This window comes from Falco biarmicus, chromosome 3, assembly GCF_023638135.1.
Source record: "Falco biarmicus isolate bFalBia1 chromosome 3, bFalBia1.pri, whole genome shotgun sequence".
Classification (NCBI taxonomy): domain Eukaryota; kingdom Metazoa; phylum Chordata; class Aves; order Falconiformes; family Falconidae; genus Falco; species Falco biarmicus.
In genome coordinates, this window is record NC_079290.1 from 83,599,364 (window position 1) to 83,625,460 (window position 26,097).

Here is a 26,097-nt window from a genome sequence, read left to right on the forward strand (position 1 = left end):
CTGAAAATACAAGCTCATTCACTGCTTGTAGCTTATATTACCCATTAGAACTATAATGATATCAAAGTAATATTCTCCATTTACATCAGCTCCAGCGTTTTACCTTGAGTACATATTATAAGCTATCAAAATGCAGTGGCCCACAATGAACACAAACGTGCCATCTTTATTTAGACATCTTTCAGAGTAGTAGTGCCAGGTCACTAATGCTATTTAGAATTGCTTCTCAGGGTAATTGGTACCTCTCTTCTTCCTGAAATGCTGTGCTTTAATCTTTTCACTCTATCATCCCAGCTCCTTACAAACAGCCGCAGAAATATGTGTATTTTCAGAACATAAAGGACAACAAATCAAGAGAGAAGTTCCTGCTTGATTCTAACTATTAAAAACATTTCATTGGTATCTCCAGGCCAAGCAGGTATCTTGCCAGTTGCTTTGCAGACTTGTTTGATTATAGGCAAAGCAACACCTAAGTAAAGGAGAAACTGCAGAGCAGTAACCCTCTGATGGCTTTTGTAGATGAAAAGGGAGTTTATATAATTTCTCAAAGAACGGGTTGGTAGGACTTGTTTGTTTCTGCTGAAACAGACTGTACACTCATTTATTAGGAACTGCAAAATTCTGATCTTTTCCCCTAGTTATTAAAATCAGGTAATACTGAAATATACATGTATGTATAAAGATGTACATGTACACCTCTGTGCTGTAACAGTGTTTTTTCCCCCTTCTTATCTAGTAAGCTAATTTGCTCTGAAGTATTTTGTTCAATTGTTTTCAAAATAACTCAGGTTTTCACTTGTACCACCTTTTCTTCTAAACTTGCTATTCCAGCAGGGAGCACTCCACAGACAGGTGCTCCTTCTTCCAAGGAGCTCTGTTGAATTCCAGTCCCCTACTTTTGAAATCATGGGGCCTACACAACAACAGGCTGGAGTCATATTTTACATGACAAATTTCATTTCACTCCCTGAAGCCAAGGCTTTAGAACACACTTGTGAGTCAGCAAAAAGCCCAGAAACCAATGTTAAAGAACTGGTTTAGTAGCCACCAAGCTGCAGAACTGAAGATAGGACATAGCCACCTAACACTGACATTCCTTGGCAGAGCTCCACAAACACAACTCACATAAAGGATCTGCTCGCAAGTCTTGTCCTCCACCTTTTTCAGGTTGATACGCCTTACAGTGTTTGAGAAGAGAGACATTTGGAGGTCCCTACCTCATGTACAATATCTAGTTTGACACTCCAGTCCTGCAAAATAAATCTGAAGTTACCTTAATTTCTTGCAGAGTATCACTGAAGTTAATAGGACTCTGTAAACACCAAGCAAAAATTCTCTCTGAAAGACTGGTGGCCTGCATGGGATGGGGAAATAACCTGCCTTGAAGGATCCTACATCTGTAGGACTCCTAAATCTCCCAGGAGAAATCTGCTTAGGTGCCATCTGTAGTATTTTCTATACCTTTTAAGGTATAGTTTCCGCCCTTTAAGATTCTGCCTTTTAATCTGCTCCCCCAGAACAAAGTCAAACTTGTTGCAAAGGACTGACCATCAGAGAGTGACACATGCTGCACACAATGACAGCCAGGAAAAAACCTGTGTCTGTAAACAAACTAAACATATGAACCTAGGAGAGAGGAATATTATGAGTCATGATAAATAGTCAGATCACACTCTATACTTTCTATTGTATTTATCTTTCTATACATATTTATCTTGGCAACAATTCACTAGTGGTGAACCAGCTATTAGCATGCAAGGTATAGCTCTTGTACTATGAAGTATAGGTTTCCAGTATGTATGTTGTAGGAGATATTTGATGTGGTGAAAAGCAAGGCTGTGCGTTTAAGAGACATCCCCGTAATAAGCCCAGTTAAAAGGCTTATTTAAGGCTTCAGCCTTTCATTCCAGACCCCTCCAGCTGTCACAGTTGTCATATCAGCAGCAGGCTAATGTTTGTTTTGTTCTGGGTGATAAATCAGGCCCTGAAAGAGAATTCTTACATTTGCAGTTCATTATCTTCTACCCAGAGAGTAGGAATTTGGTAAGGAATCAGCTTCTAATGTAGTTTGTTTAGCTTTTTTTATTAGCAGCCCAGATTTAACACAGCGAAAAACTACCTACAGAAAGGATATTAAAAGGTGTTCACCCAAAGCGTGTGTTCCAAGGAATCTGATCTCATATTGCTTAATGCCTCTGGGATGAAAAAAATATTACATCTTAGTTTCTAAAACTGACTGTTCTCTCTCCTTGTAGGTACACACACACGAGAATATTAATTAAGTCTCAGTTCAACTAGGATATGTCTTAATTCCACATACTACATGTGCATACACCCAGTGCCGGCTTTTGCAGCAAAGAGATATTATATGTATTTCTTTATGCTAAACCTTGTAGGTGAGAAAAGCCAGAAGTTTGTTAAAATACATTTGCAGATATTCCTCAACCAAAGGTTCCTCCCATGCAAAAAGATTCAAGGACATGTATATTTACAAATCAATGAATTGTACTTTCAGTACATAATTAAGCAGTGGAAATTGAGGTCACTGAGCGGCTTAAGAAATGGTCAGTATCCAGTTCTGAAAGCTGAGTTTCTTTTCTCTCATCATCTTATAACAAGTTTTACAGAGCACAACTGAACCCACTTCTGTGCTGATCCACTTACTATTATAATTTTAATACTTGAGGGTTTACTGCTTTAGTCACAGCTCCTGTTCACTGCAGATTTAAATACATCAAAAAGTAAAACGAAGTGCACAACATTCCACCAGCGCGTGCCCCAGTCTGCTGGTCTTCAAGAGACAAAGTTACAAGACCTTTAGCTTCCTTGGAGTTCCCCACTACCTCATTACAAACCCGGCCGACCCACCCTGCTGCTGGGGACAGACATGCTTGGAGCTGAGAACCAGAGCTCCACTCAGCCCATGCTTCTATAATACTTCAGTAACAGACACCAGGACAACAGAGGGAGGTGAAAAAGACCAGGTCCATACGTGTGCTCTGTCCTGTTGGCTCAGGACTACTATCCCTACCACTGTCACCCACCTTCTGGACCTTCTGAGGCAGCTGGTGGCTCACCTCCATCCCTCCTGAACCACCTCTGTGCACTCTCCCTTTTCTCCTTGACCTCCATCAGCATTAGGAGTCTCTTGGCTGGAACCTGCTGTCTATGGCTCCGGTTTGTGAAAATCTGCTCTGAATTCGCTCAAAGAATCACGGATTAGAACAGCTTTTCAAAGAAATGAACCATGAGGTTAGCAGAACTCAAGCAAGTGGAAGGTTAACCCTCACTGCAGAGCTATGTATCACTTGCAAAATGAAAAGAAGCCTCAGATTAGGTGTACGTGACTTTAGAAATAAGGCTTTTTTTTAAAAAAATATCTAAGAAAAGCTTTCAGATAAATACAGTAGGTTCACAAGTAAGTGTAAAATGAGCAGAAAACTGATGCCTGCCTGCCTTCCTTCAGACCCAAACGCCGGCATTCTGTTACCCATGGCAGTGTGCTCCCCCCGCTCAGGCCATACCGACCAGCGGGGCTGCAATGGCTGCATCCAGCCTACTGTGGACTTTGGGGGATGGAGGGCAATACGGTACCCAAGGCCTGTCTGGAACAGTGACCCAGACATCTTGCTGGTGTACAAATGTGATTATAAATCAATCTTCTTACTCCATAAGTCATGGACAGCCCAGGGCCCGCTGAGCTCTCCTGCTTGGCAGTGGGCTGCACACTGGGATGTCCCCAAGGAGGGACACCTCTCAGGGTTACTCCTCCAGGCTGAGAGATTCCCTGCCGCAACAGATCCTCCTAAGTGATAAACAGCATGCTAAACATGGAAACCTTTGTTGATTGTGCACATATAATCCTTTAGACATAAAACCAAGTCTGGGATTAGGATTGGATCCAGCTGCACTCAGACTCCTCTCAGAGAAGTTTAGAAAGCAAGAGGGTCCTTTCTGAACCTCACGGCTCAACGGGAGGGTCTCCCTGTGTAGCCATAGGTTTGGGTTAATACCTAGGTTTAGTAGCCACTAGCTTCATTTTGCTAGCGTGGTTACTTGGTATAAACAGTGCATGCTTTGCTAACAACTAAGCCCTTGAAGAAGAACTAAAAGGCTGATAGAGAGGGGAACATCTTACCCCAGAAGATGCCAACAGCCAGTTAATTGCAACAAAGACAAGAAGTCAGCAGAATGAGACTGAAACTAGAGGAAAGGTAAAGGCGGCAGGGGGAGACCGCGACCACCCTGTAAGACTCAAAAGCTGCCCCTGCGCCTGTAAGGAGGATGTGTGCTCATCTACATGGCAAGTGAGGCTAACCTGAATGTAACTAACCAGTAAGTGTGAATTTAGGCAGGTTTTGCTAATCATGTAGCAGGACAAATATGCTGTAGTTCTTCTGCGTATGGTGCTAGCTTTGTGGAATTGCCACCTAGCATCCATCTCTGCACAGGCATGAAACAAATACCTCAGCTCTGTGTGTAAAATTGGCTTATTGCACACCAGGTATCGGACCCTGCTTGTGGGACACCACCAGGCAAGCTGTCTGACCCTGTCCTCTATGCAGTAAATAATTAAGTGTACCTTGTCACTGAATCCTGTTAGACCACTGTCACATTTAACACTGACCTTTGGTAACTCACTGTTTTATATCAATGAAGTACGTTGTTGCTTCTCTCTTACAAGTGAAGTGCGAAACTCCATCTGTGATAGTGCAGTTTTACTCAGAACAGCATTAAACATATCTGTGGGTTCAGTCATGTCTGAAACATGATGAGATACCAGTTATTTTAACTGCTGGCAGCATGCAGACATTCGTAGGTAACTTTCGCTTTTCATTTTAACTAAATCTGCTGTTCTGTATTTCAAGAGAAACTTCTGGTTTAAGAGGGAAGCCAGGGTAGTTGCTGTGCTCTCCAGTGCAGTTCTTACATCCTCTGGATGTAACAAAGTGATGTCTCATTATCCTCCTTAACAGGGTATTGGATACCCATTGACACCTGAGAGCCCAGCAGAAACGTCTTGTAAGAAGTTACTTTATATATCTTCATAACCTGCCACTTGTTTGTCAGCCAGAAAGGATAAAAAACCATGTTGCTGGACCGGCTTTAGTCACAACAATGTGAGAATATATCAATGGTAATACACGTGTCCTTACTGTCAGTTATAGAGACCTCACAGCTTGTTAACAGCTAAACAATTTTCATAATCCTTAAAACCACTGTGGATTACAAATGCTTTTCTTTTTCTAAAGCCGCGAGTGACCTACAGAACACCAGCCACTCAAGTTTTCTAAAAATATCTCCAATGCAAGCTGGGCAGCTGAGATTATATTACAGGGCTTCTTTCAAGGTCACTTGCAAAATCGATGCTTGCAATGGCTTTAGGATCTGTGTTTCAGTTTTGTCCCTGGCAGCGTTGTGAGTGGCAAAAAATTGTCAGCATCCATGCATGCTCATCAGCTCCAAGAAGTAATAAATTACATTCTCAAAAAAGGCTATTGTATTTTTTTTTCTTGCCTCTGATCAGCGTCCTGAAGGGAAGGGAAACAGTCTGCAACAGAACTGACTTCTTCATTCATGGAGCGCTTCATCCAGCAACAACCCATTCCACCTCTCCTCTCAGGCTTCCTATCTAAACACTAGTGCTACCGTTTCATGGAAAGACTCAAAAACCAGTATACACTAGATGCAGTCTCTGCTCTGATGGGGGATGAAGAAAACCAACAAATACATGTTCTTAAAGAAAACCCAAGAACACAGTGACAAACAAAATACAAGCCTTCACCTTCCTAAGAAAAAAGAGTGCACACTACAGGTCTGATAGAAAAATTTTGAGGAAAAAAATAATTCTTTAGGAAAGCAAGTCAGGTACTTAGTACCATTACTAATTTTACAGAATACAATCATGCACCGTGCTTATCAAAGGCTACAGCTACAATGCAGATGTACTTTACCCATCTGTTGAAGAAATCTGATGAAGATTTACTGCTGTAGACTTTGTTTCTTCTCGTTGAGGGTCCTCGAGTTACCATGACCTGCATTCCTCTTTTACTGACAGGAAAGAACATCAGCTGTAACCAGTTACATTCAAGCGTCTTTATCGTGTGAGGGAGGAGGTCTATGTACAAAGAAATACAACTAAAACTGAGATTTGTCATCTTAATGCTTTACATTATTGCAGTGTCTGACCAGGAACATCTCTGCCTGCTGTAAACAATCCCTTACCGATAGCCTCAGTTTTCCCAAGTGCAATTAACATACCTTAATCCTGTAGCTAAAGGCAATGGCCTAGACTTAAATCTCATTTTAAACTTGAAATACCCAAATCTGAAGGGGATATGAAAAGTGTTTTATAAAACCCACACCCTCCTCCTCCATGAAGATGGTGAGTATTCAGAATAAAGTTACTCCAAAGGGACAAAAACTTATTCCCTTCAGCTTTGTATGAAACAGATTGCTGTGAATGTTTTAATTAAACAGACAGGAGCATGTGATGAGCATACCACCATGGATCAAAGTACAAGACGTACGTTTCAAGACATTGATGACAAAAGAGTAAATCATACTGTTGAAACTAGAAGTAAATAATTTCTAATTACTAATAGCATTTGCAATACTGCTGATAGCAGGGACATGGAACGTGTCATGACTCGATCAACATTATGCTAGACCTCATTTATTTTCCCCAAATTGTAATGAAAGACGACATTTTTTTAATAACACAGCATGAAAAGTAGGCTCAGGAGACCTTACTGCTCTCTATGACGACCTGAAAGGAGGTTGCAGCAAGGTGGGGGTCGGTCTTTTCTCCCAGGTAACAAGTGATAGAAGGACAAGAGGAAACAGCCTCAAGTTGCACCAGGGGAGGTTTGGACTGGTCATTAGGAAAACTTTTTTCACTGAAAGGGTTGTCAAGCACTGGAACGGGCTGGAACGGGCTGCCCAGGGAAGTGGTTGAGTCACTGTTCCTGGAGGTATTTAAAAGACACGTCACTTAGGGACATGGTTTAGCGGTAGGCTTGGCAGTGCTAGGTTAACGGTTGGACTTAATCTTAAAGACCTTTTCCAACGTAAACGATTCCATGGTTCTATGATAATGTGAGTGCAGAGTCTAACGATGTAACACTGCAATAGTCCCAGTGCAGTGTATCTATCGTATCTGCACTGTACCATATATATGTGTTCTATTATATACACACTACACATGTACTAAATATAGGGTGCCTGAAGTATCGGAAAGCTTCTAGAAACACTGTGCCCATTTCTCCAAACTCTTCTGTGAATCACTTGTGTTTTGAAATGCACTATGTAAATGTTAACTGCAGTTTTGTAAGAAACTTGCCACCTCTTCTGATACAATACTTCTTTCTGAAAGAAGACTAGAACTTGAAAAGCAATGGAAAATATTACATTTGATTTCCTTTACCGTACCAATTTATTACCAGGCTTAGATTCTATAGCTTCACCAGGATCAAGTGAGCATCTCCAATTTCATAGCGGAAAACAACTACCATTCTAGTTTTTATTTTAAATTAGACTGGACTATCCAAAACAGCTCATCCACTGTATCATAAAACTTCCTAATAAATTTCACCATCTATAAAATGTTCATTAGTCACGCAGCATTCTGTAATAAAAGCCCATAAACCCCACAAAACCACACTCTGCTGATTTACACTGTACTTAGAAAAAGCCCAATATACAACTTCATGCTTTATTGTTGCATTATTGCCACATTGACGATTACAGAAAATTTCTTTTGCAATCATTTCGAGGTAACATCTGAACATCTCATGTGCTTGTATGTTATTGCAACATATTTTAAAAGGGTGAATAACCATCAGTAGGCAATCCAAACCACCAGTTACGATTTTTATTTTGGGCCAGGCAATGCTTTGGTAAGGACACCTATAAACATGGATACCTCTCAACAATATATAATACAATTTCATACAGAGACATTTTCTAACCATGTAGGAATTCCTGCACTCTAAAAGCCGGTAAAGCTATATTGAGAGCCATACTCCACTGTACAGTCTTACATATCCATCTAAGTAATCAAAGACAAAATTCAGGTATGCTATATATGCTGTATATATTGCAGTACTTTGTAATTCAACATCATCCATGTTCCTAACTTCTGGTATTGGAATGAAAATGTGGTGCTGCTTTCAGAAGCATTTCTTCCAGCTTTTACTAGACACAGGGTAGACAGAGGTACCTAGCCCCACCTAATCGTGTGCTTCTGCACTGAGGTATGTTTAGGTTTCCACTGCAGTCAATGGAGTCGAGAGTGATCCAGCTCATCTTGAAAGACACTTCCATTTGGTCAAAGACACCATATGTAAAGTCACCGACTGTCTTGACTACACCACCATTGACTATAGCTGGAGTCTAGACACTACTTCAGATGCAGGCACAAGACGATGAGAGCTCAATCTCATCCAGCCAGCAGCTACCAGTACCAAGCAACTGCACTCATCTGCTTGTTTCGTTGCTGATGCAGCACACTGACAGCTACTGGTTGCACCATCAGTGAGATGCCACCACTTTCTGTCCTGAATCTGCAACCATTCCTGCCAGCAAATTACCTCATGCAGATACTCCACAAGGCTCAACAGTGCCACCCTTATGAAAGAGTTGCTCATGTGTGAATCACTTGTACACTCATGAGCAGCTACAAAGAAGGCCTCAGATGTGCCAACATCAGAAACAGAAAGCGTTATTTTCAAAACCATGCATACTCTAATACAGAATAATTCTTAAAAACAACACTCATTCCTTAAGGCAAGTACAGTTATCTAATTAAAATGGTAATAAGGACTGCACATACAGACTGTACATCCTTCCTTGGGTGTAGAATACATATATCCATGCACACTCTTTGCAAAACATCATTTCCATTTCAAGACTATGAAGAGATGGAAATGTCAGGTCCCTCCCACCCACATGAAGTGAGTTATTCCACTTACGAAATGGGCCATATTTCACAATTGTGCTACTGCTGTTGTTTTAAATCAGCTACTCCAGGAATAATTATTTAGTCTGCAGAATTTTTTTAAAATAACATTTTTTAAACTCTCCTTGCTGGTTTTCAATACTACTTGATTTTAAACGTAAATGAATAAGTAAAGCCCCAAGTGACCCCAAACTTTCTCTGATTTGCCAGGTGAATATTTGCAGCGCTAGCTGTACCCACTTTTTTGATGTTATTAGAAGTTTTATAGAGGGTACTAGAGATTGTACTGTATATTTAGAGTCTGTTAAAAACAGAAGCACACTTCAAAAATGCAGGTGGAATGTTTAAAAAGTTATTTTCTTGGGTTTTACTGAGATGAGTTGCAGAAGGAAAATGATAGAGCTAAGTGATTTTGAACTGTGCAATCAAAAGATTTAATTATGTGGCCAAAACTAATCTGACTGCTCTGTTTGAAAAGTTTCTTCTTTATTCCCTCATATCACTACTGTCTTTATTCACAATAAGAAGACTAGGAAAAAATGGGATGCGCAACAGAGGCTAGGTCATAAAATGAAACACTTATACTAACGGTAACTCCTTAATTTCAAATGTGATCCAAATTGTAAGTTAAAAAAAAACAAACAGATTTTTCACCAGTTTATTTTAAGTTCAATTCTGGAGGGTCCTGAGCTCCTTCAGCTTGTTATTGGAACTGAGAAATCATCACCTCAAAAATACAGCCCCCAGTGAGAGCCATGAGATCACAAATCAGTTTTCTTGTAACTGATTTCTCTCCCCTCTTCATACCCACAGACCTCCAAATGGAAGAACCTCAGCAAGACTGTGCGAGTGCAAAGGGGTATAAAGAAGATTCAGCTGGATTTCTGCCCACTTGAGAATGTTTTTGGGCCCTTTTACCACCTCACTAGTTGAAATCAGAGGGCACAGTCATTAGGGTGTAACACTGCAGGATACTGAAGACTGCAAGGGTTCTACGTAAACAAGACAGCTACCCATTTCTGTCTCAACACACACATCAAACTCCCTCCAGATAGTAAAGGTTCCAGTACAAAAGGGCTATTCTTCCTTACCAGCTTAGCATAAAAACTACATTAATTATCCGCTATTGCAATGCCACAACTAAAAGTACAAGTTTTAAGCTCATTAATCATATTATTCACACTGAAGTTTTATCTTGGCAAAAAGAAAATCTTCTAAAAAACCCACCCCTGATCAGCAATAGAGAATTTTCCATCTGGGATAACAACTGAACAATGTCTTCATTCTTATTAACCCTTGAGAATTAAAATATAAGAAACAGTATATTATTTTAGAGGTCAATTTTACTGATTTGACAGTGTGAATCCTAAAGGATTTTTGTCTTCTCTCAAAAAATTATTCACTGATGGCAGTTTGGCTGTGATTTTGATGGAGAGCTCACTTGCGAGGCTGGTGGATGTGCTGTTTGACATGTTGAGGGTGAGGAAACTTTTCCACAGAAGGATGTGGTTTCTGATGAGCCACCTGAGCCGCAGCTGGAGGGAAGTCCTTATCACCCTGTTCAAAGAACACACCAGAAAGAATATAAGAAATATTAAAAGAGTACTTTCCAGTTCAAGTGGATGGACATTTTTAAAAATGTGAAAAGCAGATGGAAAACAGTGTTGCATGTTACTCTGAAATCCCCTGTACACATCCTATCTTGCCATTCTTTTAGGGAACTTCAAAATTTCTCTTATGCAAGTTTCACTTCTTCCAATTCCACACACCATCCAAAACCACAGTATCTTAAAGCGACCCAAGGGAACAACAAAAAGAAACATTCCAGTCTTCAGTGCTTAATAGCTGCTCATGCTCAGTGACTTTCCCTGGCTCTGTATGGTCAGATCTCCTTGACCTGTTTGGTTTTCATAGAGCAACCATAAAGAGGAGACTATTCCACAAACAAGGTAAGGCAGTGTGAAAAACTACCTGCACAAGAAAACCTAGTGTAGTTCTGTAGGAGGAAAGGCAGGATCTAAAATGACTTTTGACTCAAATCTTAGGGGTGACTGGCTTTTAAGTTTAACATGCTCTTTTAACCAGTTCTGCTAGCGTTAGTTCTCACGTGCTGCTGTTGGCAGCTCAGTTCACGTGTAACCCTTACAGCACCTATGTACACCTGTCATGTCTAGGGTCAGTCCCCACGGGCTTTTCAAAAAGCAAAGGGAAACAACTACTACCAGTGACAGGGGGAGGAAGATAGCACCATAGCTTCCCTCTTTAGAAACTGGGACAAACATATAAACCAGAAACTCCCTGGATTCCCGTGGCTCACGGGGTGGCAACCTTACACAGAGGTATTTTGTACAAAGCTGACATCTCAGGTGGCTTGTTTCACACCTGACCCACTTCAGTCTACTCCAAATTCTTCCTTTCTGTTCTGACATAATGTGGGTTTTTATAAATCTTGATCACTAGGTTAACTTTTTACATCTTTTTCTCTCTTCCAAGTTGCTTCCAATTTTCAAAGATCTCCTCTTCTCAGACTTGCCGCTTCCTGCCTGCCTTTCCCCTGGTGCCACCGTATGCATTTTCCATACCTCTCCGACTCCTGACAAAAACAGGTGTCTGAAACGGGTAATGTGAATGCAGCTCTTCTGTGACTCGTGGGTACTGTAATGGTTGCGCAGGTGACAGAGTCAGTCTGTAAATGTTAGCAGGAAATGCCCATCTTAGAATCAAAGCGTTACAGAATACTTCAGGCTGGAAGGGACCTCAGGATGTCTCCAGCCCAACCTCCTGCTCAAAGCAGAGCTAGCTGTGAGGTCAGACCAACTTACTCAAGGTTGTTATACAGTCTGGTCTTGAAAACCTCTAAGGACAGAGGCTGAATAGCCCCACCAGGCAACCTGCTGCACTGCCTGCATGTCCTCAGAGTGAACAAGTCTGTTTCTTTGGCCTAGTCAGGCCCTTCCTTTTGAATTTGTGTCTGTTGTCTCTCGTCTGCCTGCCATGCATCTCTCCATCTTCTTGCTAACTTCCTTGTATATGTGGGAAGGCTGCTGTTAGGTCCTCCCAAAACCACCTCTTCTTCATGCTAAACAAGGCCCGTTCCCCCAGCCTCCTCTGAGGGCATGTGCTCCACCACCCTGATGCCCCTCCAGTGAACTCACTCTGGTTTATCAACATCTTTCATACACTGGGATGTGCAAAACCAGATGAACTATTCCATATGTGGTCTAAAGTGTGCTGAGCAGAGGGCGATAAGCCCTTCCTTCGATCTACCAGCTATGTTTCTGCTAATGCAGCCCAGGATGCTGTTGGCTTTCTTGCTTTTTTGCACGCGGCTGGCTTAGAAGTAATTAGGGATCTAAATGCCTAAATAGATATCCACCTTGGTGCAGACAGAGGTCCAGGAAATACAGCACTTATGCTCCACTATCCTTATGGGATATGGAAAATGGCATCAGCTCGCTCTTTCCACCTATATGACCTGACACAACCACAGCATCTTACAGTAGAACCCATTACACATCCCAGTGATGTAAGGCTATCATGATAAAGCCACAATAAAATCCCGTCACAACATACAAGGCATGAATTACCGACCATACAATTGATGGCTAGTTAATACTAATGATTTAGCTTATGGATTTCCAGGTCCTGCCTGTTGTTAAAATCCAGGGAATAATGCCTTGAATCCCAAATACCTCAATGCACATATGGCAGCTGAAACGTGTATCTTCAAACACGTATCCTTACAGGCAGGATTGTCGCTCTTCATCACAGATCAAGCTATAGCAGCAGACTTAACATGCAACCACTTTCAAAGGAAATGAATGCAGTAATATCTAGCTTAGATATGAAAAGAAGATCCAATAAACTTAAAGTGCTAAAATTCAAAGTGAAACAGTGGAAGTAATTTCAATAAATAATTTCAATTTCACACAAAACCAAAAAGAACGTTCAAAGTGGCTTACATAAATACACAAAACGTAAAGCCTCTTCTCATAAAAGAGGAAGAGGAATGAAAAAGATTAATTTTGCTCTGATCAGTGATAGTTCTGAAAAGCCTACAACAATTTTTCTATGATTGAAAGACATTTAATGATAATCTTACCCTAGCAATGACACCAGAGATGAACACCGTTGGTTTAGGTGGGCTGAAAAAAAAGGAGGGATTATTTGTACCAATTATTTGTAAGGTAAAAATGGAAAGTACATCACACATCAAATGCAGAAAAAGTGGCTTTTTTGGCAATTAATGAATGTTTTGAATAGACAAGACATATTTCCTCTTCAGCTGACTACTGCCTTACTACTACTTACTGCAGACCTGCAGGTTTTGGCTGCTGTATTACTTCACCTTAATTGTGACAGCAGTACAAGGCTAGTCCAACAAAACACAGTTCCTTACTAAAAGCTGAGAGTCTTTGTTTGTTTGCATTGGTTTCTTAATCCTCAAATTTTATATATGAGCTGCCAGCAGTACTTTAGGCTTAGTATATTTGTATTTCAACAATGAAAACTGTAGTTGGACTAAACTTACTGCTGTGATGGAGAATAAAACAAAATTCAATTTTATATCTGTCCATCAAATGGATTAAGATTCTGAGTCTCAGATAAAACACTTACCTACTCTATTACATAGAAGGATAATGTTGTCTGCAATAAAACAAATGTTAAAAAACCAGAAAGCAGAGTCTGCTCTACTGTTTCATTTGCAGACCTCCATCCATGCCAATAGGAACAGACTCCACAGGCAGAATTCCACTTGAAGCTCGGTCAGCACAAGCAATCAGCTCCCCTGGGCCACTGGTCTACTGAACTGACCACCTCTACATGGAGGCCAAAGTGCAGCCACGTCTGTTCACCCTGGTGACAGCAGTTGCCACAGTGTGTAAATTATAAACACTCAGAAACTTCAGTGGTCTCCTGGGCAAGTAAAACCATGCGTCTGCACGGGCTCTGCAGAGGGATCGAGACCAGGAGCTCCAGGAAATCTCCACAACAGAGGTAATACTTTTGTAAAAGAATGATGTAACCTGAGGCATTGCAAAGGGAAGGGGAACGTGGAGGTGCAGCTGGGCCTCCCCCTGAGCTTGTCCATAACTGAGGACTCAAGAGCAGGTGGTTCATTAACCTGGACCACGAGAAGGGTCCCTACCCTGTGATGTTATGGCTGACAAGGTTGGAACAACACAAAGCAAACACAAATTAAATGACTTATTAGAGGAACGATACTGACTCTTATGATGCACTTTACAACTACACAGCTTGTAAAGATTTATTAATATGATGTTATGTGAAGTTAAGGTACCAAGCAGCAGAGTATTAAATCTTGATATAATGATCTAATAAATATTGCCTGAGCCCTGTTTAAGTCACAGTATTGCTACACAGTTTCTGAACACCCTAGTTATTTAACAAGACTCATCATCCCTTCCAGAAATATCTGAAAAGTCAGAAAGAGAAAGGCAGGATCAGAAAAAGGCAGAAAGGAAGGACGTTCTGCTCTAAAATGCCCCCCTTTAAGAGTACCAGTGATATTTCCTGCAGTAAGAAAGAATATTTTGATAGCAACATTAATTCGTCAATCTAAGTTTTTGTTAGTATAAACTAATAACAAGCAAAGATCAATAGCAAAACACTTTCATTTTTTCCTAATTGAACTGAGCCAATTAGCATGTTACAGTCTGCATGAGATTTCCTGAATGCTAAGTAACAAACTCAAATTTAACTTTGAGAAAACACAGATATACTGCAGTGGCTCAAGGTATGATTCATAAACCAACACCATGACATTATACAGGAAATGAACAGTAAATGGAAAGAAAAAGTGTGGCAAGTTATTCTTCAACTATACATGGAATCTGGCTTTAGTCACACTCAGAAAAAGTTTTTTGTTTGACATTGCATTATTAACAATATTCAATAGTGAGAAATTCAAGCTAGATGGATTTTTTTCTTACAGTCTTACCATGACATTTCAGTGTTCACTATGCTTGGATGATGCATGAAATTCAAATCAGTACTTCCCCCCAAAAGCCTCTATTTGCTGAATGTGCTAGTCTGCCCACCACCACACTGTACTATCTGCTGTGTGTTTCATACTTCTTGCTTTAAAAACAGATTAAATGCTCCATGGTTTTGGCCAAATGACAACCGGAAGGAATCTCTTGAATAATGGTTGTTTCAAACACAGCTTTTCCCACTGCAAGTTGCAAAACTCTTCTCAGAAACCCTTGTCTCCTGTTTGAAATGCCATGCTATTAATATTCAAAAGACCCAAGCCTGCAAGTGCTAAGTTCCCTGGGTACACAATAGAGCTGAACAGAGTTACAATATCTGGCACATTTCCATACTTACTTTTACTTAGTTACATGTTCTTTTGTCTAAGGAAATAGGCTGAAGATCCTATAAAGATCATCTTCATATTGAGTTAAGCTAAAATCCAGACTGAGGTTTATGTTTCAGGTAGTACCACAGAATTAGCTAGCGTACCTTTATAAAGACGACAAAAAAATCAGCAATATCATTTTCCTGGTAAAAACTATATCTCTCAGATACAAAGCATTTATACTGAACTCTATCATGAAATAACAGTTAGCCTTGTTTCTGTGTGGCTGCTTCTGTGATTGTCTTTAGTTGCACTGCCGTAGGAACAAGACACTCATTAGGGCTATCCCATGAGTGTGTGGTAGGCACCAAAGCACCTCACCCTAACTTGCTCAGGGTCCACGTGGAACGTTTTAGGATAGCACAGGGCAATATGCTGACTCGGAGGGAACAACCTAATGGGAAATTAGAGTTGCAAAAATTGTATCTACACTCAGATGCAGCTGGAACTGATTTGTCCTTGACTTTCACCCTTGTCTATCGTCTCCATGGATTTTTGACTGGACTCTTCTTGCTTTATGCTAGATTTCCAACTTTTAAACAGAAGAATTAATGGGAATGCTGACCTGGTTTCCAGCTCAAGCGCCTTCACCCTCCATTGACAAAGATCTTTCACAGAAATCCTGGCATTGATTTCTGGCTGACCTGAGTGCCCACACTCAGCTGCAGGCGCTTCACCTCTCTACTTAACTGATAACAAAGGTAAAATGCTTCACTCCTACGGAAGACACACCAGCCTATTAGGAAGTTCATTTTAATGTATTAATTACTCCCTAGCAGGGGAAAAGTCAGAAAGCTGGCCAGAAATGCAAATTATTGTGTCTGTTTTCATGTTCTATGTTAAAGCCACTGGCCTTCCCCTCATTTTTATCAGGTTACATCGTCCCAGAAAAGATCTTCAGAAACTTAATATGATGATGTATAGAACCAGAATCAAGCCAGAGTACATATAATCACACATCTATACTAATAAAAAATTCAACAGATCAGAGAAAGGCCTGGATAATCAGTCACTGATTCATGCTTTAATTTTGTTCTTAATGAGGAAAATCTTTCCACAGATGAACTTTGCAATAAATCCAATCTTTACTGCCAGATTCTCAAACCATTGGCTTTTGTGGACCCAGATTAGCTGGCAGGACTGTAACTCTGTAATTGCACTCTGGACATCTACTGGCATTGCAGTGTTGCAACATCACTCATCACCTTTCCCAAGAACCAACCGAAAATAAAAAGAAAAATGGAGAATATGCACAGGCTATCATTGCTACATTTGTAAAACACTTCTAAATGCTTAAAATTCTACTGGTGTTTTATGCAAAGCACAACCTACATTTCCAGTATTTTGTAAGCTGTGATGGTTGCTTTGAGGATATACTTAATCTGATGAAAATCGGTTTGACAGATGTTGTTTTGAAGATGCAGCATTCCTTTGTCTAGGCATCAGTAAACAAGAAAGCAAAAAAATATTACTTTCTGACAAAAACTGATCTTGTTTATACATATATGTGCTTTACAGCCATTTAATGTGCACATTTATTTAAAGTTAAATAATAGCCACAGCCAATACTGTGTAAGGAATGCAATGGTGTGTTTGCCAAGACTGCTTAGTGTGTCGATACTTTCAGAGCAAATCCTTGTTTTATTATAATATGGAGAAAAAGAACACATCTGTTAAAATCTGAGTGTTCAAAGAACTTACCCTGATTTTACACGTGCGATGCTGCTAAGAAGTGCACCTGTTTAGCATCAAATTGTTTACTGGATTCATTTACCCTGATTGTATTCAAATAAAATAAAAGATTTCTATTATTTCATAATACTTAGCTTAAATAAGATCTTTAGCTGACATTGAAAGGAAATCATAAAATGATAGAATACTTGAAAACATCATTAACTAGATGAAGTGAGGCGTTAATAACACTAAAATCTTACGCCTTCACCTTAGAGGGATTGGTTGAACTGAAGTCTGACAGACATACTGTAAAGGCAAACACAATGACATTGGAATTACTGTGAGATCTCCTACAGGCCACAGAACATCCATAAGGCAAATTAGTATTTATCCAACTTCATTTAAAATAGAGAAACTGAATAAATTAATTTTCTAAGTGAACCGAGAATTTTATAGTTTTTAACTCTATTGATATATAGCAGCGTATGTGCACACGCATGTGCGAAGGCTGTGGATATATACATATATAGATTACACAGATCACACAGATTCACAGCCATTTAAGAGTGGTCCCAAAACGCAGGAAAGAGCACCGCACATCCCCACTGCCAAGCGGGGGATGAACACCTGCAGCCACTCTCCTGTTCACAGCATCCGAATTTCCTACCACACCACTACCTGATGGACAGATCTGAATCTGCTGCTGGTTTCCAGCGGCAGTTTGAATGGCAGATCCAGTCTGGAGGAGGGACTATGAACATCACTCACAGTGTGATCCAAAACAAAAGCCTACGTTTAAAGTTGACAAACAAGGAAACAGAACCAAGCATACGCATCATCCCTTTCCACATGAACTATAAAAGCTCCTGAAATGGGAAATGGGTCTTACTGCAGCCAGTGTAGAAGGCTAGTGATCCATGTTCACTGGTGCTAAGACAAATAAAGAACAAAAAAAAGCAATGGTATAAATAGTACCTCACAATATACCTCATTTAAAGTACTGTATTCAGCACAGGAACATCAGAAATAAAGACTGGCAGCAAAAATAAAGATGAAAAAATAGCTGAGAGCATGAAGAACCTCCTATATGAGGAAAAAGCTAACAACTATTTGCGTACAGTATACAAAAGACTGCAGAATACTATTCCCATTTACCTTCTTTACAGTATAAGTGTACTTAAAGCAGAAGACATACATTTAAAACTAATAATAGCAGATAAAATACCATAAAATTAAATGTGGAGCCTCCTGAAAATAAGGCAGCATCAAGAGCAAGAGTTTAGTGAAATTCAAAACCAGAATTAGACATTTATATGATACAAAACCATTCACACATCAGTTAGGATAGAAATGTGTAAAAATTATATGAATGCTGATGCTCCAGGGCTCAAGTTATCCTTATAACTGATCAGGACTACAAAGAAATCTCTTCTGTGCAGAAGCTAAACTTTGATATGCCATTACCCTTTCTGCCTTCAATTAAATATCGTAAGAGACTGTTTTCCCAATACATCTGATTCATCCAAAATTCATCTATGTACTGTAAATCAAGGTACAAGCACAGTCTCAAGATTGCCATTATGCCAACATTTAAAACAGGTTAGCCTACTTTAAAATGGACAGAACTAAACAGATGAAAGGCTTTTGTTAGGCTAGAAGATTATTTGTCAAAATAGGTAAAACCAAGTTGAATACATTAAAATTACATTAAACTAATCTTCCAAATAGGAATGATTCATATTTGCCTTTTCATATTCGTAAGAACTAATTATATGTCTTATCACAGGTGATCACCTTTTGCTGTTTAAGTGGGCCTGGCAAACAAACCTATGAAATATATAAATAACAGCATGATGTGTTTTTCAGAGACTTAAGAACCACAAATCATGTCATAATTTTTAACTACCAAAGAGTAATGGTGGAGTTTGCAATTTGGCATTTCCTTCCTTTAATCAATCATCCAGTAGCATGTACTATGACACATAGCTGGCCTCTAGCTGTGGAAAGCAAAGGAGAAATTCCCGCAACAGGCTGCAAACTGAAGAGGCACCTACACAGAACCTGGAGCCATGCCCAAGTCCCCAAACCACCAAAGGCAGCTTGCAGACAGCCTGCACCTCGCTCCTTCAGCACCCCAAAACAGCAGGGACTTGAAAACTGGGTAGAACCTTCCTCTGAGCAGCCTGTCCTTTAATTCCTTGCTCATTTCCAAAGAAACATACCATTCACTCTTGCTACAAGTTGCTCAGACAAGCAAAATGGAAAATACATACGAGATAGTATGATCTTCAGTTACCCACTGATCCCTCAACTGTCCCCTAATTAGAGCAAGTTTTGCTATTTTCTACCTTGTCCTGGCATAATATTCACTCCATGGACAGGAAGTTCTCCAAATTTTCTGAGCAGATTTTCATCTTCAGTCAACAAAACTTCAGACTTTAATCCTGCCCTTATCTTTCTGGAATTAGAAGCATTTTGGCCAGTTGTTCAAACCATCCAGCTTAATCTTCAAGGTTGCTTGGGAATTCATATTTTCTGTTTATGAAACATGAAAGCTAACTAGTCTTAGTATCAATCTAATACCTCTTTAAAGATGTCCAGATACTTCTGTACAGGGGTGCTTATTTGAATTTACATAGTTGCCTTTGATTCTGGCATTGTATGCAAAAACAAATTCCAAGATGATTAAAAACACACTGAGATGATTAAAAACAGATTTCTCAGGAAGAGTAAAACTAAGACGCACACTACTCATCAGCTTGCCTGAAATACATTCCCATTGGTTATAACACATTTAGGTTATTAATTTTCTGGACAGAAAAGTAATAATTAGTCTGACTGAGTTACCAGAGGAAAATATTCAAGCTGATTGCATGGGGACATACAGCATCTGATGTTCTGTGATAATTATCCTGTTGAGGTCATTTATTTATCTGACATAGCTTTCAAACCTTTAAGACCACCCACAGGATGGCACTGTTGAACCTCTGAGTATCGTGTTCAGTAAGCAGGGAACAACCTCAAAGAAATCCAGGTGCTGCGGCAAATACTAAACCAAAAAGCAATGCTTCCCCTTGATGCCAAATCCTGATGAAACGCACTATACATACGCACACACACACATTCATACACATACCTACAGACGCTACTTTTGGAAAAAAATTTATTGTCCCCATGGAATTAGTCTGTGCCCTGATACACCCCATGAGACAGCTTCCACTCTGCTGAATTGTTTCTCTTCCTATGCAGGCAAAATTAATGCAAGTTTGAAGGAAGAACTCAATGCCCTATCAGGAAATTGTAATGACTATTTGTTTTGCTATTCACATACAAGCAAATTGGGTGTCCTGATCTTTTAATGAGGTGGTAAATCACTGGCCATTATATTTAATAGCAACTGATTGACATTCATTGTTCTTACATTTACTGTCAACATATTGCAGCATATGGCCTGATTAATCTTACCAGTCTCTCATTCATCTTTGGTTTTAGTGCATGTGTTAGCCATAAAAGAAAATTATTTAAGATATCCACCATCTCTTATCTACCTTGTTGTACATGACATTGCTATCAGAAAGTAGATTTCTCTTTCGTGTCATCTTCCGATCACAAAATGAAGATTTAAGTATTTCACCTTTTCCATAGACTCAAAGGACTGAGAAATAGTCTGTTATTCTCCAACTGGTGGTTAATTTATTAGGGTTCAACCCTGTTACCACAGTATCTACATTAGCTCTTAGTGAACATCACTGACAAACTTCCCACAGGCAGTGACTGCAGCATTAGCCCACTTAGTATCTGTAGGCACTTAGCTCTGGAAAAATTAGAGCTATTAAAACTGACATAAAGCAAGCAGTATTTAAATGGTGACACAACTCAAAGGAAACTCTAAAGTAAGGAACTAAGTAGAGTAGCCTTTAAGCACAAAATAGACAGCAGACGATGGTGCAGAGGGGTGCAAAAGGGGAGAAAGGACCAAGCCTTTCACCTATTAGCCAAGTGCTGAAGTGCGTCCCTGCGCATGCACCCATGGCAATAACACATTTCCATACTGAGAATATTATGACCGTGGGCCTGCACTGCAGTGTGCCAGCTACAGAGACACATTAGGCAGCTGTGGCACAACTGTAGCTCCTCCATCTCCCAGCGGTTGAAAGATGAAGTGGAACTGGAAAAATGGTGTGACACTGTACTAGGAATACACGATGTCAGTGCAGTGAAGGAGACACAGAAGGTAGAAGCCAATGAGAAAGTGAAAATCTTCTGAGTCTTGCCCAGGTGAATCTGTTTGCCTCACAGACACACAGCAGTGGCCAAGAACTTCCCAACCTTTCCTGTTAGGAGTTTGTATCTGAATCTTAGATACTGTTATCTCAAGCCATTAATTGTTCAGTAGATGTGCACCTTTCACTCTCCTACTGCTTTGCACATTTGCAATATTGTTTCTTACTACCCCGAACTACGCTGTAGACACAAACGTGCATGCATACATCATCTTCCACACCACTACTGTGAGAGGTCTTTTCAACCCAGTTTTACACCATACATTCTGCAGTTGCACCCCATCGTTATGTGAAGCTCTCCAAAGAAAATGCAAACTAAAATAAGCATTTTTTCAGTTCTGTGGCTGTTCACGGCTCCACCCCCAGACAAAGATGAAGTTCTTGCCCATTTCAATATGCCATCCCTGGGAAAGCTCTGAACACAATGAATGGTGCTGTGCAAGGTCATGAAGACACTGTATGAGTGTATCGGATCCTGTGGTGGAGACTGTGTGAGCTGGCTCTGTTGGCCAGGAACTTGCTTCAGTTCAAACCCTGCCAAAGTTATCAACACAATTCTCCGTATTTTCTAGTGACATGTTTCTTGTCATAGGAATAAGAGACCAGTAAATCCCAGAACCTGGAATTCCTCTTATTTCAGACATAGAAAACAAAGAAAAGTCTTTAAGTATGCAATCTTATATTTAGAGCTCATAAAGGAGCAGCAGAAGACATAATGAAAAAATATTTTCAACTTAGTGGCTTACTTTTAATAGTAAGAAACCCCCTAACATCTAATAAACCTAGTCCAGAGCTAGGTGTTTAATGTGACAAAAAACAAGGAACAGAGTTGCTCAAAAAGGATTCAGACAAGGGGGCATCTTTGTTTAAATGAACTTGGAGAAATTTGATTTATCCACTGAGGAACTGACCTCTGTTGATCTGAGAGGAAGCAACCACTTCATTCCTCTGCTACCTTTCACCTGCTGCGGAGCTGTGGCGGTTGGAAAGGCAACATCTTTGTTTTCCATATTATAGAAACATCCAGTCACCTAACACAATCAGAACAGGCTGTTTCTTCCTTCCATATTTATCTTAATGTTTTAATCTAGAAAGTCAACATCGGACACTACTGCAATCATCTGCAAAACCTCCACTGTCAATGGGAGTGGAACTCTGTACCAAGAAAATACACAGAAAATGACCTCGAAGAAATCAACAGCAATGGGATTCAAAGCATTACGATCTGAAGGATTTCAAGAGGAGTCCTTAGATGTAAGCTTTCACTTAATGTGAAATAAATGCCTAGCTTTTCTAAGTGATAATAAAAACCATGGCAATGCAAATAGGTAACAGATCAATGTGTTGTTAAATCTGAATATAGTTCTGCAGTAGTACCCTTTCATTTCAATGGGATGTAGAAATCTTAAAGGAACTACAAACTCCTGAATGTCAATACTGCTAGTGATTTTTCTGTTAACCTAACAAAAAAGACTGCTAATTCTCTAGTTCATTCTGTTAGATCTGTCACCTCCTGGTGCTCCGTTTGTTTGAATGGCTTTTAATTGCTTTAATAATAGCTAAAGGAGGCTCAGGGGAGACCTTACAGCTCTCTAAAACTACCTGAAAGGAGGCTGTAGTGAGGTGGGTGTCAGTCTCTTCTCCCAAGTAACAAGTGATGCGACAAGAGCAAATGGCCTCAAGTTGCACCAGGGGAGGCTTAGATTGTGTATCAGGAAAAATTTCTTCACCAAAAGGGTTGTCAAGCACTGGAACAGGCTGCCCAGGGAAGTGGTTGAGTCACTGCTCCTGGAGGTATTTAGAAGACGTGTAGATATGGTGCTTAGGGACATGGTTTAGTGGTGGACTTGCCAGTGTTAGGTTAATGGTTGGATGTGATGATCTTAAAGATCTTTTCCAACCTGAACAAGTCTATGATTCTATTTCCTTAAAGAAGTACTATAGCACCTGCAAGGTGGTAGCTAACTGCTTGGCCACATTACCTTCTCCCAAACAGGGTGAGATTACATTTTTTCTGTGATGCACACATAGCTTTGCTTCTTCACCCTGCTTCTGAAGGACAAATAGAACAGTCTCTCTGAGGAATAAAAATGAAACAAGCACGCACAGCCTCAGCTGAGTTTACATTTACTAAACGGCAGCAATACTGTTGATGCTTCATACTAGTAGTTTGTACTATTATTTTATACTTGTCATTTCTGTACAGGGCACAACAGAAAAGAAAAAAAAAAAAAGACACTACAACCTACTCATTTTATTTATCCACTACCTGGTGGGCCTGCTCTGGCTAGAGTGCTGTCTAAAGTTACGTTTCTGTAGTTCTAGCTGAAGGGTGTCCTCAGCAAGGACACAGTTTTTCTAAAACAGCTCCCTAGTGGTAGTACCTCTGGCCACTCTGGATGTTATAACAAGTGACAATATAATAATGGGAGCTGAAATAAGGTATCATTAGCCTACCTTTGAAATCAGGGATGTGATAAGTTTATAAGTAAATAAAGTGTACCTATCTAAGTATCAATCTACATTAGGAAAAAAAAAGTCTCTACATTTTTTGAAAGATTCCTCGATTCCTCTGGATGCTTCAAAAAGCTATTGCTGTCATCCTGTGTGTATTTGGACATATAAACATTTCAATTAATAGCTTTGTATTTGCTAATGAACCAGGACATACCTTTTGCACAAGTCTACTATCATTAAAATCTCTCCTGATTAAGGCACCAATTTTTACTCTGTAGATCAACAGAGTAATGGAGTCCCAAGCACGTCAGTGTGAAAATTAATGGAAATCTAGGACACTGCTATCAGATTTTCAAACAATTAAAAAGTGGAAATAGTAGTTGTCGCAGTAAGTGCACCTTCTTTCACAAAAACCAGGCGTGCACATTTATAAGCACTATACTGCATGACTTTTCATAACATGGTATGACTTACTGACAGTTGATTCTTTTCTAATTTTCACATTTTGAAGAAACGTTTTGTAAATATGAAACGCTTCCACTACAAAAATGTATTTCCCATTATTCATCTCTCAGTCCCATCTCATTTTCTTATTTCCCTTCCCACCTTTAAGACGCCACAATCTGCTGGGACACAGAGCTAAACATCTGTGTAATGCTGACTATTTTAAGAATTCAGTATAAAACTGAGTATGGATAAAAACATTTAGTTTTCAGTACAAAAACATGTGGTTAGAGGGAGCTCAAGATCTGCAGGAGCAGGAACCAGAGGGTACAGAGGAGATAATGATCCTGTCCTCTCCATCTCCTCCTCTTCTACTGCCTCTTAGTCCACCCAGGCTAGTTCCCAAACCAAAAGATTTTTGGTTTTTTTTAATAACAATATGTTACTTGTACTATTTATGCAATATGTTAACTGTGCACAATGCCAAGTTAATCGCCAAACAGCTTCTTTTCTCAGAAGTGATGACTTTGGATAGCAAATCTCCAATCTTGGTACTTTCCTGAGAAAACATATCTGCAAGTTACAGCATAATCACTTCACATGTAAACAGAGAAGATTTGGAACTTGTAGCAACCAAATTTTGCTCAGTCTGTAGTGGAAGATGATGCACTGCCTGATTCAGCTGAACTCTCCTCAATTCACATGATCTTAGAAGCAGCTGGAAGCCTCTGCGACAAGAAGTCTTAAAAATACTTTAGAGGAACCACACCATTCTGGATCTTAACTTTCTTCTTTTTTTTTCAAAGACTCTAGGGAGAAAATTAAAGACATACCAGCCTGAGATTACTAAGTCAAAGAACACTGAGAAAGGATTCAAATCTGCTCATATCAGGAAAACATACCACGAAAGAGTGTGAACAGTGACACAGAGTAGAAATCATACTGATAGAAATACATATATCTGAGAAAGGTCTCACACTCCATTAAGGCTCTAAATTCTGGTTTGATAACTTACAATACAGATAAATCTTGTAAATTGGGCACAAAAATAAAATAAATCCAGGTTTTCATTTAACTGAAAATTAGAGGAGGTATTATTTGAATTTTTTATTCAGTTAAGAAAATTCTGAAACATAAAATAGCAAAGGTCGATGGAAAGCAACAAAACTAGATGTAACGATAATGCATTTTGGGAAATGGTGTCTATCTGTGGTCACTTCTCTTCAGTCCCACAGCGATTCCCAAAGCACCTACCACATAGTAGGTGCAAATCAAGTGGTGAGGCTGGACTACAATTGAGGCTGCTCCCTGACACACAAAGCTGTTGTCCGGTAAGTATGTAATCTCTGATGGAGGATGAAAAAAACCCAATCACATGGATTACTACAGGTTTTTGGTCACAACCAGATAGTTACGCTTAAAAACCTCAAGAAGCCAAGTTAATACCCAACACGTTAACTGCTTGTATTTGTATGAACTTATAATCCTCCTTTCACATTATTTCCTGTGATCACATTTTGACTCTTCTCATGTCAAATACCTACCTATTCATTCTGAGTTTATCGCCACGAAAAAAGCAAAAAGAACAGGTGTAAAGAGAACGTCCTTAATTTATCAAAAGGCCAAACCATTTTCTAATTTTCATCCTCTATATCTATGGCAAACCTTTACATTAACCAATGTGGCATTCCCCTTATTAACCTATGCTTTCAAGGGAGAAGACAGACCTCTTGTGTATACTTGCTCTAAATACTTGCCACTACGACATAAAAACTGACAGAAGGGTACTGGGCTCCTGTCATATTTATTTAAAATCTTTACATAGAAGTAGTCCATGGGGACATACCCTAGGCACCCAGATGACAGGAATGCTATTGCTGCAACATAATGGCCAGCTG

At 39.8% G+C, this 26,097-nt stretch overlaps 1 protein-coding gene across 1 annotated transcript in view; it reads right to left on the reverse strand.

Annotated features, from left to right (window-relative positions):
• Nucleotides 1-7,700: 7,700 nt before the first annotated feature.
• The window catches only part of DAP (death associated protein), a 56,790-nt gene continuing 38,393 nt past the window's right edge, over nt 7,701-26,097 (reverse strand). Inside the window, exons 3-4 of the mRNA XM_056332341.1 lie at nt 13,062-13,104; nt 7,701-10,516 (exon numbers count right to left, since the gene is read on the reverse strand). Coding sequence (XP_056188316.1) covers nt 10,397-10,516; nt 13,062-13,104 — 163 coding nt within the window. The 3' untranslated portion in view covers nt 7,701-10,396. The remainder of the gene's footprint in view (nt 10,517-13,061; nt 13,105-26,097) is intronic.